This window comes from Sardina pilchardus, chromosome 11, assembly GCF_963854185.1.
Source record: "Sardina pilchardus chromosome 11, fSarPil1.1, whole genome shotgun sequence".
Lineage (NCBI taxonomy): Eukaryota > Metazoa > Chordata > Actinopteri > Clupeiformes > Clupeidae > Sardina > Sardina pilchardus.
The window spans coordinates 31183004-31200142 of NC_085004.1; the positions used below are offsets into that span (position 1 = coordinate 31183004).

General features: G+C 46.4%; 1 protein-coding gene across 1 annotated transcript in view; it reads right to left on the minus strand.

The window, feature by feature from the left end:
* cpne7 (copine VII) overlaps positions 1-17139 on the minus strand; it is a 34939-nt gene that overhangs the window by 9456 nt on the left and 8344 nt on the right. The window contains exons 3-11 of the mRNA XM_062548598.1: positions 15192-15374; positions 14632-14706; positions 10975-11049; positions 6989-7072; positions 5624-5713; positions 5011-5109; positions 4429-4515; positions 3438-3497; positions 2089-2222 (exon numbers count right to left, since the gene is read on the minus strand). Coding sequence (XP_062404582.1) covers positions 2089-2222; positions 3438-3497; positions 4429-4515; positions 5011-5109; positions 5624-5713; positions 6989-7072; positions 10975-11049; positions 14632-14706; positions 15192-15374 — 887 coding nt within the window. The remainder of the gene's footprint in view (positions 1-2088; positions 2223-3437; positions 3498-4428; positions 4516-5010; positions 5110-5623; positions 5714-6988; positions 7073-10974; positions 11050-14631; positions 14707-15191; positions 15375-17139) is intronic.

Below are 17139 nucleotides of genomic sequence, written 5' to 3' on the forward strand. Positions count from 1 at the left end.
GCTCTCCTGCCTGTCTTAGCCATCCCATGATGCGCTAGCAATAGCATCTGCTTCAGTGCAGAGGCATCTGTAATGCAATACAGCCATCCGCTATGATTTCTCATCAAACCGGTAGCTTCCCTCTCCCATCAAACATGAAAATCCATTTGTTAAGTGGATTCTCATTTGCCATTGTGCCGTCAGTATAGCGGATCCCCCCCTTTGAAACCAATCTAATTAGCGTTGTTTAGCCGGTAATTAATGAGCTTCTATAAGGCGTCTGCCTTGAAAACACCCACCAGCAGCGTGACTCGTGCACATTAGCTCATAAGAACATCAACAGTATAGAAGTGTGCAAACCCAGTGGAGCTACGCTGAAATCCAGACTGACAGGAGCTAATTAAAAAAAAACAGTCACACGCATTCATTCAGATTTCATAAACCAACAGTACCGTAAAGGCTACAAGCAGAAGGTTGGTAGGTTGGAGGAAAGGAAGCGAAAAGTAAACTATTTACAATACTCTCACAAGGAAATACTGTCAACATATAACAGGATTACAGATACACACATGTCATGGTATCGGGGGACCAGAGAACATGCAGTTAGGATCCAGGTGAATGAATAGTCTATTCAGGTAAACCACTATTGTAAACACCTCTCTCCCTCCCCCTCTTTGTTAGTGTCTGCCTCCCGGTGCTTCTTGTTTGGATGACTGTCTGCTTTGCTGACACGTAATAAGCTCCTGCTCGCTGGCCTGGCACCCAGAGCTGGGCATCCTGACAAGGCAGTGGCAGCGAGTGTCTGGTCTTCAGCAGGGAGGACAGCGGCGTCCACACACAACCAGGTGGGGAGCAGGAACGCGCGGGCACTGCCATTTGATCCGCCCACGCTGCCGCTCTGCACCGTAGGAAGTGGCGGGCCCATTAGTGACCCAACACCGAAAACAAGGACGCTGACAACAACAACGGTTGGCAGAGACGCAGGGAGAGGGTGAGGGGGTGGGGGGGGGGAGAGACAGACTCAGGAACACACACACAGTGTCTCAGATAGCTACGCTGCCTAGAGCAGATTTAATTGGAGATTTCCCCAGCGTCTGCTCGCGGAGCGATGATATGCACTCTCGTCGGTTCACTCCCAGTTCCACAGATAAGCGAGATGGAGCCGTAGGTGTTGGCAGAGGGGCACTTTTGTCTCGTCCTCAGAGAGCCCGTGACTGCTTGCCACAACAACCTGTTTAGCGGTCTGTTTGCGCACCATATGGTGGCTACCTACCACACACTACAATAGCCTACTGAACCACCAGGCTCATTCAATGTTTTGAAATAGTAGCACAGATACTTCATCTCTCCCAGTCTTTCCTAAGTAGTCATTGTCTCAGGCTTTCCAAAGATGATATGTCTGACAGGAACCACTTTTGAGTCCTCTCCTTCACTGATCTTTAGTTGGAGGCATTCATGACCCTGCACGGCTCAAACGAATAGACTCTCCCTCAGAGAATTCATCTGAAGCAAAAGGTCACTCAATATGTCAAAATCATGAATTCATTTCTTTGATGAAAAATGGTCACTGCGCCTATTCATTCACCACTCAGCCACTGATCACACTGGGTCAAGATGTATCTCACATTGGAAATCTTTAAACAGAGTTGCTTTGATACATCTCTCTCTCTCTCTCTCTCTCTCTCTCTCTCTCTCTCAGACACACTCTCACTCTCATCTGTTTAAATTCTTAGAAGGGATGATGACAATAATGTCATAGTCGCATATTCTCACCTTACACATCAGCAGCTTCTACAGTAAATGCCATGTTGGACAAAAGCATCTGTCTCTGGCGGTAAATGCAGATGAAAGGCACCTTATTTCCATCCCCTTCACTTCCATCTCATTCAGCCGCAGAGATCAAATACAGTCAGATTCACGGAGTCACCATAAAGGAGGTGATGTACCACACACCGACATCAACACACACACACACACACCCTGACACCGACACACACACACGCGCGCGCACACACAAACACACACACTCACTTTCATTTTCCACATGAGAGGAGTGCACGTCCGTGCTGATAGAGATCACCGGCATCTCGGCAGCACGCTGCAACTCACCTGTCATAGTCCTGGCAGATCTCGCCGACAGCGATCAGAGCCTTCAGGTACTCGTTTGGCTGGTACGGGTTGATGTAGTGAAGGGAGCAACTGTTGCGTGGGTCGCCGTTAGACGCAGTGAAATCCACCGCAACCTAAATAACAACAACAACAACAACAACAACAACGACTTGGTCTGAGGAGTAATGATTAGAAGGCATAAAAAAAGCCATGACACGACTCCATGCAAAGATAATTGCTGCCATAACAACAAAAAGCCATTTGCACACAATATTACCATTAGCCACAATAGCGGCCGCAGTCACACATCATGTTGGCAACAGAGCTATGGTCTAACCAACATAATAATGACCAATTAGATGGGATATGCAGGCTGGTGGGAGATGGAGTGGGACATTCTGTCTGCAGTCACTCCAGCACTATCTGAATAAATCACTTAAACAGGGGCAATATGGAAATTGCCACAGCTGAGGGCAAGTGCATTTACATTTATTCATCAACCAGATGTTAATACCATGAGCCACACTACTCTGCAAACAACATGTGTACAGAGAAACTCCGGCGTACGGGAGTGATCGGCAGTAAACAAGAATATACATAACACACACACACACACACACACACACACACACACACACACACACACACACACTGTTGACATCTGGTTGACACATGGGGTAGAAATTAGTTGATGCGCCAACTTCTGTTTTTGATCAATTATGAGCGGCATAGGGAATAAGCTGCTTGGTTATGGACATCTATCGATGTGAGTCTGGTCTAGCGCCAATCTCCTCCTCCTCCTCTATGATTGACACCAGTTGATGTCGGCTCCTGTGTGAGAGGGGTCTCCGTATGCGTGTATCTCTTTATCATGTTTACAAGGAGGTAAGCTGAGCCGCGGCGGAGTATGTGTTTGGTGATAGCCGAGCGAGGGGAGCGATTTTTGAGATATGGCTTCAATTGGAAACAAGTCCTCGGGGAGAGCCCAGCCTCTTTTTACCAGCGCAGCGCACTCATATCTACACGAGCCGCCCAGTGGGGTCCCTGACAGGAAAGATGGGATTTGTCGCCCTTGATGAAAAGCACGCTAGTTTGACCCTAATGTGTTACATTTAGCAAGTGCCATCTTAAAATCAAAGAGCTGTCACCGCTGCGTTCGCCTGATGACAGGAGCGCTTGCTAAGTGAACACGCGCACAAATGAGCCATTTTGGGGACGCAAGAGACATTCAGGCTCTCCAAAGCAAATCAAATGAGCTCAGCTCCGCCAGCAGCAGTGCAGACAAGACAAAAGTCTCAGGATCTCTTCTACAGAGCAGCGTGCATGATGTGAGGAGGTTTTGTGCTTACTGTAAAGTGAATTTGGCATCCTCCCATGATGTAGTCAAGGAATGTGTAGACTCTGTGAAGCTGAGGAACAGAAAATAGAAAAAGTAAATATACATCAGATTCAGTGCCCCCCCCATACACACACACACACACACACACACAATGTTACTGATCATAAGCTATTCTGTAACCATCCCATTCATCCTGGGGGTTGTACGTTTTAATATCTTATAATAGAAACATGAGGATCAAAGGATCCTCGCATTCCAATGAACAAAGCAGAAATTTTAAAATTTAATGACCTTGAATTAAACAGACTGGTTAATGTTGTGAGAGATATTATAGCAGTTGAGTGAAAGCCTATGAGCCGTAAGTAACCAGGGCTGCGAATGCCACTCTGTGGTCTCCAGTGATACACAAGCCCCTGGAGATCAGGGGAGGAGGCTGCTCACCCCAAGCCCCACTGATCAGGAGTTATTTGGGCTGAATGTAGAACAGGGGCTTAGATGCCCAGTTGTGCTAATTGGCCTGTGTGTGTGAATGGGATTAGGCGACTGTGGAAATGCCAGGGTCTGATGAGAGCAAATATCTCAATCTGTCAATTAGCAGGATTTGCTCCCGAAAGTCAAGCTCATGTCTGGTAGTGGCAATGAAGGGCTCCATCTTTTGTCCATATTTACAGTGATTGTAGAAGAAGATGATTATGATGATGATGATGATGATGATCCAGTGTGTGTGTGTTGTGTGTGTGTGTGTGTGTGTGTGTGTGTGTGTGTGTGTGTGTGTGTGTGTGTGTGTGTGTGTGTGTGTGTGTGTGTGTGTGTGTGTGTGTGTGTGTTTGTGTGTGTTTGTGTGTGTGTGTGTGTAGTCACTGGCAGGTGGGAGATGATTTCCGCAGCTTTCATGTTATTTTATGGCCAGCTGATTGCTGAGCTGATTGCCAGTGTGCAATTTGTCCACCATCTTTCATCTTGCTGTTTGTCAGACCACAGGGTATTCCTCTCCTCCTCACCTTCAAGTCACTGAGGATGACCAAGCCCGAGTTCTTGTAGTTCTTCTTCTTCAGCTTGTACTTGGGATTGATGCAGTCCCATGTGACCTTCACAACAGATGGGGGGAGTGAGAGAGTGAACAGACAGACAGCTGAGCCTTCCACATTGCCTTCCAGCTCATCCTTACCACACACACACACACACACACATGCACACTCAGAGACACATACGCACACACAGACACACAGACACACATGTACACACAGACACACACACACACACACACACACACACACACACACACACACACACACACATACACACATGCACCACACACACACACACACACACACACACACACAGAGACACACAGACACACACACACACACACACACACACACACACACACACACACACACACACACAGAAAACAGCTACCTTTTACATCTCTTTCATTCCAGCCACATAAACACAGCACACATACAGTACATACATACACACACACACACACACACAAACATGGTCCAACTACACAGAGAGCCACACCAAGGGTGACAAACATCAGACACAAGAGAGAAGGTACTGAGTGTGCGCTTTCTGACCTTGTTTCCTCCACCGATTTTCTGCATCTCTTTGAAGGAGGTGTAGAACTCCCCGATGAAGTCGTGCTTCCCCCGGGAGTCATAATCCCACACTAGGCACTGAATAACACAGAAGAGAGAGAGAGAGAGGGAGGGAGGGAGAAAGAGAGCCATTTGTGCAAATGGACTAATTATCGATTCATTCAACGGGTCACTTATTGATCCCACCTCCCACCATCCCTCGCTCCCTCTCTGTGGTTATTATAGGCTCTCTTTTATTTCTTCTGGGCACTGCGCCCCACTACTGATTGCGCTGGCTCGGGGGGAGAGGGAGAGAGAGAGAGAGAGAGAGAGAGGGAGAGGGAGAGAGGAAGAGAGTGAAAGCAAGAGAGAGAAGAAGAGTGTGAGAAAGAGAGGAAGAGAGAGAAGGAAAGAGTGTGAGAGAGAGAGAGAAAGAGAGAGAGAGAGAAAAAGAGAGAAAGAGAGAGAAAAAGAGAGAGAGAAAGAGAGAGAGAGCGAGCGAGAGAGAGAGAGAGAGAGAGAGGGTGTCCTTCAGGGAGCTTCTCTGAGGCCCAGAGTGGCCAATCATCCCACCCTGTGCAGGCAGGGCCGACCCACAGGGCCTCCCCCTTACCTTCAGCTTCCTGTCCTCGTCGCAGCTGCACAGCGAGATGAGGGACACTTTGAAGGGCTCCCACACCGGGTTCAGGTTGTTCTTGATGACCTGGGAGGAAGGGAGCGAGCAGGAGAGGGAGCAAGCGAGAGAGGGAGCAAGCGAGAGAGGGAGCGAGTGAGCGAGCGAGCGAGCACACAGTAGAAAGATACTGTAACACGACTACAGGAACAGTAGAGAAAAGCAACATTACTACGTAGAGAGAACCGGAGAAGAGACAGCGGTCTCAAGCCTCGTGCATTGACCATGAGACACTCAACTGACAGATCTTTTCATTAAATTAACTTTGAACTCATTTATGGATCCACTGCAACTTTACTTGCTGCCTGATGTGTTGGTGTCTCAGCTCATAGCCTTAATAGTGGAAATCAGAGACAGACTGAAACGGTGTAGCCCAAGCAATGGTAGAACTCCAAATGAGATAATACCCTACATTTTAATTGATTTAATTGATTCATATTTTGACCATTTCACTATGCATAAATGCAATGATGGATGGAGTACCTTTTAATAACATAAAATGACTATGTAAAATAGGCCTATCAAATAACACCAATGGATTAATTACTTTTTTAAGGATTACGTGTAATGAGAGAGACAGTCAGGTAGTTAGAGTTAAAAGGACATAGAAAATTAAAAAGACAGCTCAAAAGAGGGCAGGTAAATAGGAGAGAGAGAACGTGGGGCTTTTCAAGTCAGATATGTGAAATGGTTCTGATAAATGCTGTCCGAGTGACTCTGCACATTTTCTGATCATCTATCCATTGGCTTTGTCCTTGGTGTTATGTTATTATCTGTACACCTCTTCAAATCTCTTATTTTCCCTCTCTCTCTCTCTCTCCCTCTCTCTCCCTCCCTCTCTCACACACAGACACATACACATACACACACACACACACATACAGTACTCACACTTACACACACACAAACACACACCTAGTGTACACACATACACACCTACGTACACACACCCCGACACACACACACACACACACACACACACACACACATACATGCACACACACATAAAGGTTTTCCTGTATGCATGTTATCATGTAAATAGCAAACATGGCATCTATTTACTAAAATGGACATGTTAGCATGCATATTAATAGCATGTCACCTAATGACTTATTAAGGCATAACACCAAATGTATAAGTTGGCATGCACATTAGAATCTCTCACTTCCCTCCAATCCCTCTCCAGCAAAATCTCACTCCAAGATAAGCTCAAAGCGTGAGAGCCCTGGAGGAGGGACGAAACCCTCTCTGAACATGAGAGTGGAGAGGCAGAGACGGGCACCAGGCACATATGGCGCCCCTTACCTCGGTTCTGTGGACCAGCTGTTCAGTTCCGTCATCGTTGATTCGGTAGATCTCCAAAAATGGATCGGACTTACTGAAAAGATCCTGCAATATGGTCACAGAGATAAGAAAAAAAACACACCATCTATTTAGTGTAATAATGATAATGAAAATGTGTGAAAATATCAGACCGACCACCAAGCGGTCCTTATCAGAGCCGTGGGACATGAGGGGGACTGTGTTGAGCAAGGCTATCGCATGTGATCTTCCGTGCGGGCAGCTAAATAAATTCCGTGCTAATTTGACACGGTTTGTTCCCGGGCGCGCCGCAGCTTTCCCCTCATCGCTGTGACAAATCAAATCAGGAAACTGGTGCGAAACAATCATTTGACACAGGGCGTCAAGTCAGGCTCAGAGAGCGGTAAGCGCATGGGTCAATTGATTCTGCAGTACATGTGTGTGAGTCTGTATGTGTGTGTGTGTGTGTGTGTGTGTGTCTGTTTGCGTGTCTGTGTGTGTGTGTGTGTGTGTGTGTCTGTCTGTTTGTGTGTGTGTGTGTGTGTGTGTGTGTGTGTGTGTGTGTATGTGTCTGTCTGTGTGTGTGTGTGTGTGTGTCTGTCTGTGTATGTGTATGTGAATAGATGTTCTGTGTGACGGTTGTGTGTGTGTGTGTTGTGTCTGTGTATGTGTGTGTGGAAGAGGAAGAGAGACAGAGAAAGAGAACAGAGGGAGAGACAAATGCAGAGAGAGCTAGAGAGAGAGAGGGAGACACAGGGGGAGAGAGAGAGAGAGAAAGGGAGAGAGGGATAGAGAGAGAGGGAGAGAGGAGCACAGCGGAGGGCCACAGAATGAGCCATTTAATGTCCCCATTTCTCGCTGCATTAGCCTGATGCATCTCCACGGGGACGGGGAAAAAAGAGGAGTCCCCCTATCTCGTTGTCAAGGTAACAACTTCCCAGTGGCTTGAGTGCAGACTGATTTAGTCAAGTGATTTGTCCATATTTAAGCCTCGCCCTGGATGCAAAAGCCCTCATCCACATCCATCATTCGCCTCCATATACCTCAACGGATTTCAGGGCCCGCTTGCCGACTGATCGGCCGGATTCACCCTGAAAACCACAGCGGAAGAGAGGAGGTTGTGGCTTTCGTGTGCAATAAGAGCAGGCCACAGGGCGGACGATGGTTAATGCCCCATCAGATGAGACCCCCTCCTGCCATTACAGCGTCAACAGTGGGGGTGCTGACCCCTCAAATGATGTCGCTGGGCCTGAATGGGATGATATAAGAGGGGGAGCGTGGGGAGCCATGTTTGTGATGCGTGTGTGTGTGTGTGTGTGTGTGTGTGTGTGTGTGTGTGTGTGTGTGTTATGTGTGGGCTTTCCATAATGCGGCGTCTATTTTAGTCATATCACTCGCCATAATGAGATCCTCAAAGTCATTGGAACAGACAGATCCTTTCCAAAGATTGTGCTGCAGCGATTAATCTGCCTAGCTGTTTCATCAAAGCTATGTTTTCTCTCTCTCTCTCTCTCTCTCTCTCTCTCTCTCCTCTCCCTGAAGTCTCTCTCTATCACTCACTTTTAGCTCCTCTCCCTCCTTTCCTCACTCCCTCCTTCCCTCATTTTGACAGAAATGCTTTTGTTTGGTTGACAGAGCAGAGGCCCAGCGAGCGTGTCCCCCCGTGCTTTGTGAGCGTTGCTGGTAAACAGATGGTCTCTTCCTCTTGATGCTCTGGGCTCTGGATATGGAGCTCAGCACTCCAGAGGAAATATCACTCACGTAGTCTCGCTCCTCCTCTCACTCACATTAGCAGTGACGTTCATGTAAATGACAAAGTTTTGGTTATAATTCGGGAGCACAACAGAAAAGATAACAAGAGGATGTCTTGTCTGTTGAGAGAGCATACCGTATCCATACAGAGCACTACGAAGCTCTTGATTAAGTGTCCATTAGTCAAAGCCTTCCACAGATAAAGGCAATTTGTAAGGGTGGGACTAGACTAGTGGATGATAATGATGCTCGAATATAAAAAAGAATAACTCAGAGGGCAAAGATTGGATGTGCGAGGCAGAATTCATTTGTATTTTCCCTCAGAATTTGAATTTCCCATTACTGCCTGTCCAATCTTGGGAGTTTTGATATTCCATCATTTATAGGCCGAGATTGGTTTGGCATGGCGGAGTGTTGAAATGTGTTGAGACACAATTCTGCATTTGTCATCAGAGATCCAGCATGGCCAGTCGCACCCGTCATGAAAGTGATGGCGGTTCACATTATGACGCACCCATCCATGCAGGCATGAAAGAGGCCACTTGTGCAACATAAAACTCGCCTGCAATAAGGTCTCAGAGCGAGTGAAAGAGAAGGAGAGCAGGGAGAAAGGGAGCAGAGAGAGAGCAGACAAAGACCGATGGAAGGAAGGGTGGAATGAACCAGATGGAGAGTGAAAAGAGGAGATATGACTGAAAAGTGGTTGCGAGAAAAAAGAACAAATATTGTCCCAGGCTTGTGCATTATGAAATCACCGCCTGAAGTAGTGTGTGTGGGGGTGATCAGGGTGTTTGTGTTTGCGCTCCCAAAATTCGAAAGCGCTCCGCTCCAAAACAAACATTTCCATCTCAGTCGAGCCACAGCGCTATCTCCGTGAGTCTCTCCCGCGTTCAGAGAAAAAGGCACACTGGATTGATTTCTCCATCTACCCTGAGCTTTGTGAGGCGTTAGGGATGACTTCAGCAATCGAGGGCGTCCCTTGGATATGGTCTGAGCTGCCCTTAAAATGCACAAACTCAGGAAGGAGAGGAAGGAGGGAGAGAGAGAGAGAGAGAAAAAAAAAACGGGGAGAAAGCGGCGGTGTGTTTTTACCCGGTAACAACACAGTGGAAGTCATCGCCCCAGGCAAGAGAAAGAGTGCGAGAGAAGCTGATCATGAAAGGTTGATGGGGGGGGCTGCAGAATGACTGTTACAGAAACAGAATAGAGGAAAGGGGGGATATGGCAAGACAAGAGACATGGAGTGACAACAAAGGAGGAGAAAAGCATATGGAGACGAGGAGCGCGCGAGAGAGAGAGACCAACGGAGAGAGAAAGAGAGAGATGGAGAGACACAGACGAGAGGAGATGAGTGCAGAGAGAAGGTGTGGGCGGTGAAGTGCGGAGGCGTTTGTGTGGCGCGGGCAGGCGCCGGGGGATGATCAGACACCTGCGTAACTTCAGGGCCAGTGGTGTATTGTGGGAGGCCTTGTGTGGGAGGCGCTGTTTGCACACAGAGTGAAGTGCCAGCCAGCAACCTCACCATGTTCATCTCTTAAGACTCAGACTCATCTCTTAAGACATATATCAATACACACACACAGTACACACACACACACACACACACACACACACACCTTAGCTTGCTGATGCAAAGGAACGATCACCTGTGTGTGAGCTTGTGAGGCAAGCATTTGACAGCAAAGGGAACTATTGCAATAATAGCCACATCCAAAGAAATACTAGATGTAGAAAAGCTTTGCAGACGATGCTCAGCCTCGCGCTATACTGTACTGCATCAGGAAATATACTGTAGGACCAAGAGTGAAATATGAAAAAATTAAAACATGACTCAATTCCAGTCTGGCTTCTGTCATCAAGTGCTGCCAACCTAAACTAAGCCCATTTGCAGGACTGGGCAGAGTCCCCACTCTAAATCTCATCATCCACACCGGGTGAGTCAGAGCCCATCCGCTGCCCATTTATCACAGGGTGCTTGGCACCGAGCTCCTGGGATGGAACTCAGACACTTCTGCACTTCATTGTCGAGTAATAAATTATCAATGACCTGAAGAAAAGGGAAATCAATTCCATCCTCATTGCAGCCCTGCCTCATTGGTATGTGGTGGTGGTGGTGGGTGGGGACGAGGTGGGGTGGGGTGGGGGCGGAACTGCACTGAGCAGGTGCTTATCTACGAACAACCTTGCTAATTGTGTAATGGCAGGGAAGAAAGAAGAGTGTCTTGCTCTTACAGTACCTTATCATCCAGCTTCTTGGCGCAGAACGAGAGCTCCAGGTAGCCGTTGTTGCCGGAGATTTCCTCGGCGTGAACCTAGACGTGGAAACAAAGCTGAATGAGAGGTTTCTACAGTTCATCAATGCTTTCATCTGATTCATCTTTCTCGTGTTGCATATAGAGCATCTGTGCATCCCCCAACGGTACCACTGCAGACTGCTGCTGTTAGGTATTATGAAAATCAGATGCACGGAAGATGAATTCTTAATGTGGGATAAAAACTTCAGCCTCAGTCTACTCTAGATAATCATTACTGCTCTGTTGTTCCTGTCTTTGCATGTCTTTGGGTTCATTTGAAGACCGGCAGTATTACTTCTGGAAAAAAAGGCAAAGTGAACAGGTTCTGGAGTACATGAAAGCTTTGCGATGCTAATTCAGTTATTTGGATGATCAAAGGATCGATTCTCCCTTTTTCCAACACCTCAGACAAAAGTAAAATGTAGAACACAGACATGAGACATTTGAATTCCCAGCAAAAGTCATCCTTCTTTGAGGGAAGGTGAGAAAAAGGTTAAACATTTCAGTTATTATTGAGGTAAAACAAGAAGGGATGATAGAAGGAAGATAACAAAATGATGGAGAGATAGTAAGTCAATCCCTTCAACAGGTCATTTAGCAACACATTAAGACTGCCCAGAAATAATGGCTGAATATAATGGGAGAGAGAAATGCTATTGGCCCATCGATTTCAATTAAAACTATAAAAAGCTTTGGTCCAATTGAATCCAACTGGGCTTCTGAATGGTTGCATGGACTCTTCTTCGATGTTCTCGCCCATTTTTGGGCATGTGCCAGAATATTTGTACACACTCCAGCATCTGCTCCTATGTAGGCTACTGTCTAACAGGCATTACCATTAATAACAAACAATTTGCCCCATTTCTGATCGAGGGGGATTCATCACACAGCCCCACAGGGGAAGAGTTTGGGATGGTGAAGAGCATTTGGTGCACGCAGACTTCTCTTATTTTATTCCTCTGGAATATTAACACTTCTTTGTAGACCAGGCAATTCTAAAACTAAGTATGGAGCTTAAGTCATGATCAAATGTAAATTGAAGAGGTTTATCTGATGTATTTAGTTGTTATAATTAGTGTTTGGATAAATGTACATATATTTGTATTTTATGTCACTGTAATTGTATGCATTTTTGGTGATGATGAAACATTTCCAGACTGATCTTGCAACAAAAATGATGATGATGATGATGATGAAATCATCATCATCATCATCATCACTACCACCATGTCCACCATCACCATTACCATCATCATCATCATCATCATCATCATCATCATCATCATCATCATCATCATGGAGAATACACATTAGGAATTAGGAGAGCAGGGATGAAACACCAACATGGGCAGTGCAGGGAGATTTACACAGATGAGGGAAAAGAAGAAGACAAAGACAGTCTGAAACAGAGAAATGTCACCCATCAGTGAGAGGGAGAAATGAGTCAAACACTTCTGCAGAGGGAGCTGGACTCAGCCGTGTAGATAGCCTACTGAAGTCGACTCATTCAGTCATATCACTGAGAGAAGATAAAGCTATTAAGAGTTGAACTGAGGACAAGAAGCTGTCTGTGACGTAGGGAGGAAGGCATACACTGACGAGAAAAGCTCTCAGACTTTATGTGGTCAGCAACTACAGGAAGACGGATAAAACTTTTGTCTAAATATGCAGAGATATTAAGAGAGCTGTTATTTGTCATGCATACACATATGCCCCCTTGGATCCCTATGAGTACGGAGAGGTAGAGCTGTGTAATACACTAATGGCTTCCAGCGCTAACAACACAAACACACTGTTCCTCTTCCTGTGCTCATTCATCAACTCCACATCTACAGAGCAGAGCTCATTGGGTGCCTAAAGCGCTGGAAACAAGTCATTTATTCAGTTTCATTTACAGTATGCCCAGAATACCGTATTAAAATGCTCAAGACAGCAACTAACATGGATGATAAACTGAATTATATATGAAGCATATCTGCTGAGTTACCATAAAAAATATATATAAATTAAGAAATCATATAAAATTAGTCCTGCTCCAAGGATGCCAACAGTGGCCTGGAATCTTACTAATGCTTTGGCATGAGTACCAGTTAGCACCTCACCATATAAATGGACCAGCCGCAACATAACACTCATGCTGCTTCTAGCAGCACCTGCTGTGCATGATATTCGTCAGCATCTTCCACAATTATCTTCAGCCTAGACTACCCAGCCAGCCAAAGTCACGATGGGCTCGTGAAGCCCCGTGGAGGCAGAATTGAGACACAGCATCCGTGCACTCTCACTTATCCGAGCGCCATCGGGGCTTTTTTCCCCCCAAAACAGCGACAGGAGCCCAGTGTACCGTCTCCAATAATGGCGTGTTGTCGTCGGCACGTGAGCGCGATCAGATACATGTCTTCGGCGAGGAGTGTACTCATATGTAATGACAGGGAAGCCATTATGCTCATTATGCGCGTGATAAGCTGGGGGGCACATCGAGGCACAAGTTCAGCCGCGGTGATGAATCACCTCGGCTCCTTTAATCGGAGGCTTATTATCAAGCCCGAGAAGAAAAGGCACGTTGTTGGGGGGGGTGGGGGGGGGGGGGGACGACTCGAGTTCACTCTAATCCCTGAATTTATTAACCTGACTGCGTGGGCCTCTGGTTCAGTTCCAATTGGCTTTGATGGCTTCCAGCTAACCCTGGCACGACATTCTCCAAAAGCAGCCACCTCAACAAGAGGGGTCGATCCCCAACAACAAATCCACATTTGGCCCCCCGCTCTGAGCCTGCTGCAGCTGTGTGCTTCGTGGGGAATATCTGCATCTCTCAGGCGCCATATTGCCACGTGCTTAATCAGGAGAGCTAAAGGCTACACATCCGCTTCCAGCTCTGTCATGGGGGACTTTGAATAGGGTTGGGTGGGGTGGGATGGAAAATACAGACAGAGAGGGTGAGAGAGAGAGAGACAGAGAGAGACAAAGAGACAGAGAGAGAGACAAAGAGAGAGAGGGAGCACCTTTATTGCCAGAGAGATAAGGCCTCCCCCTGTGATTACTCAAACGCACACAAGCGCCTCGCGAAAATCCATGTTGGTTCAGTGTCACCTTTTCCACGCTGACATCTCCTCCCGGATATCAACGTTGATTCAACATCAGCTTTTCATCGTCGGAAAGCTCATTGCATATTGATGGTGACTCCTTGCCTTTTCCATTATATTTTTAGTGACATTTTTTAACAACCTCTAGAAAATCTCCAGATAGTGGCATAAAAGATGTTTTCATGCTGACCATAAATCAGTGCTGGTGAATATATCTCCTCGCTGACTCAATGTCACCTTGTTACCATTTACAGGGTTTTTTTTTTCACATAACACTTAACACTTTATTCTCAGAGGTTTCCATCTGAACATGGCAGTTCATTGGCGTGTTAAGCGGTATCTGCAAAACCTGTGCTTTTCTGCCCCGCCCCCCCCCCCCCCCCCCTCCTCTGTTCTGCATGGTGATTGGTGACCTCTATCTCTCTCTCCATCTCTCTTTTTTTGTCATTGCACAGAGGCTCTCTGAGACTCGCTGCATCCATCAAGGTCAAGACAAGTCAGTGGAAACCAAACCTACTGTGATTGTGGATTTCCCGGCGTATTTCCCGTACTTCAGTAGCAAAGGCTTCACCATCTTCTTCTGGGCCACGATCTGTAGGTCAGAGCACACGTCTCCTTTCAATCGAAATCTCAGCACACACGCGCTAAAAGCCATGTCTTTCATCTGTGATCCATTCATGATCAGAGATGACAAATCACATATCTCTTTTCATGTGCAAACATGTGCATTTGTGACTAGCTTTTTTTTAGCCACACTATTCTCTATTAAGGTGAGTTATTGTAAAGTCCTGTGTTTACTTTGAATTAATTCTCCTGACCTTGACTTTTTGAGAGGTCTTGTTTTTGGTGTAGCGCCACTATGGAATAGACCCCTTTTGACCAATGCCCCTAGGGGACCAAACAAGCTTAACAACAATGTTATGTCCCCTAAGCTTTTTAGAAGGAGACCCATCCTTTAGGCTACCCTCCAGTGCCCCGCAGGATCCTTCTAAGTAAGAAAGAACACTGATGCTTACCGGGCTATATACACATGTTCACAAACAGGTGCACCAAGTAAAACACCCAGGTAAGGCTCACCTGGCCTAGTGTGCACTCTACTCCTCCGAGGAAGTCGTCATCGCGGGTGCCGATGCTGTGGGTTCCGTGGATGTCGTACACCTCAAAGCGCAGCTTCTGCACCTCCTCAAAGTAGTAGTCCAGCGACAGCACCTTGGCGAAGACCGGGTGCAGGTTGCTCTTGATCACCTCTGTGCGGTCAAACTGAAACATAGACATCAGACGTCAGATTCTGTAAACATCACCGTAAATATTCTTCTCAATTGTTCCCTGATCAAAATATTCAAATTTTTGAAATGTCTTTTCCATCTTTTTTTTCAATGAAGGTATAACAAAAGGGGGGAAAAACCTGCAGTATTCATTCATAGCCCTCTAAATCAGTTGACTCAATGGCAATCTCCATATGGTCGTGCCAGAGAGAACACCTAATCCATTATCATTCACACCACACCACGTTCACAGACTGCTCGCCTGCCTGTGTTTGTCAGCCACGTTTGTTGAATGATGAGGCCTTAATCTTGTGAACATTCCTCTCTCACAGCAGGGACAGCAGGGGGGATAAAGGACTTCTTAGGGTGGGCTTCTGGAGAGCTTAGCATGTAGGGGTGAGCCAATCACCGCCGGGGGTCCTCCTGTCTGAACCTGTGCTGTCAGGCTTCCCTCATTGACCTGCCTTTGTGTATTATTGCCAACCAGTCAGCTTGCCTGGCACGGAGGAGGAAGAAAGAGAGACGGACAGAAGGAGAGATATAAAAAGAGAGGGAGAGAGAGCGAGAGAGAGAGGGAGAGAGAAAGAGCAACAAGGCCAGAGGGTAATCACACAATTTCGCTGCCAAACGTGATTGGGTCCCAGTGGATTGTGTCACCAAATGTCCCTGATTAAATTCCAAATTTTGCCATGGAAAAAAAAACATTTTGTTGGTGAGTTTTATGCAAATGAGTTTGAGGACTGCATAGCAAATACATATTGCACATTATACACTTTAAAACATCTTTCCCACTAAATGACAGGAATGCCTTTTTTTCACAACTTACTCAAGCATCGCTTATAAACAACACAATAACTATGTTTTGGAAAATTCTTACATGTCTGTCAGATGGGCTGTCAGATGCTTTCAGAGAGGTCATTTGCTATCCTCTCTACGTCTACATTATATAGCACTCAGTGGGCAGCTCGGCCCATCCATCTCACTAACGGCGTGACTGCTACAACATCAAATCCCCAACGACTCTCTTTAACTGGCATCAAGAAGAATGAGTCTCCTCCATCACACCTGTCAGTGGTCACAGCAACCCCTGCGGACTACCCAATGTGCACCATACATGGCTCTCTTCAGTAAAGGGTCTACTGTACGGTACAGTATTTCACCCAGTTACATAATTGGACAGTATAGTGTTCAGTATACACTATGTGTGAGGATGCAAAACTCTCTGTGTGTGTGTGTGTGTGTGTGTGTGTGTGTGTGTGCATCTGAAAGGATGCATAAGTGGTCACATCTGTGTACAATCCTGTATTAGAATGCCCAACTTGTAAGTGAACTCATGTCAGTGGAATAAGAGAAGGTTGCCCACCCTGAGTAGCTTGTGTGTTGGGAGCACAGACGCTGCTTTGACACAGCCTGGAGGGCGCTCTGCCCTGTTATCAAACAGGACATGTTTGCACTGGATATGCTACAGTGGAAGTAGGCGGTGATTAAAAAAAAATCACTTTGATTCTGCATTTTAATTAGAGAACTGGCATCATCGGAGACCAAATTCTTCCGCCCACATCTGTTATGTTTCAGAGGATAATTGCTTTTCTTGAACACATCCGCTTCAGCACCCCTAAACTTTATTAAAGGACTTTTTTTGTCACCAGTCAGAGGCTTTTTGCAGACACCGATAGCTTTTATTTTCATTTCCGTCACATGTATGAAAATAGCCGGAGATCCTAGTGGCAAGGATGGAAACTGAGATCCTGAGCTAAAAA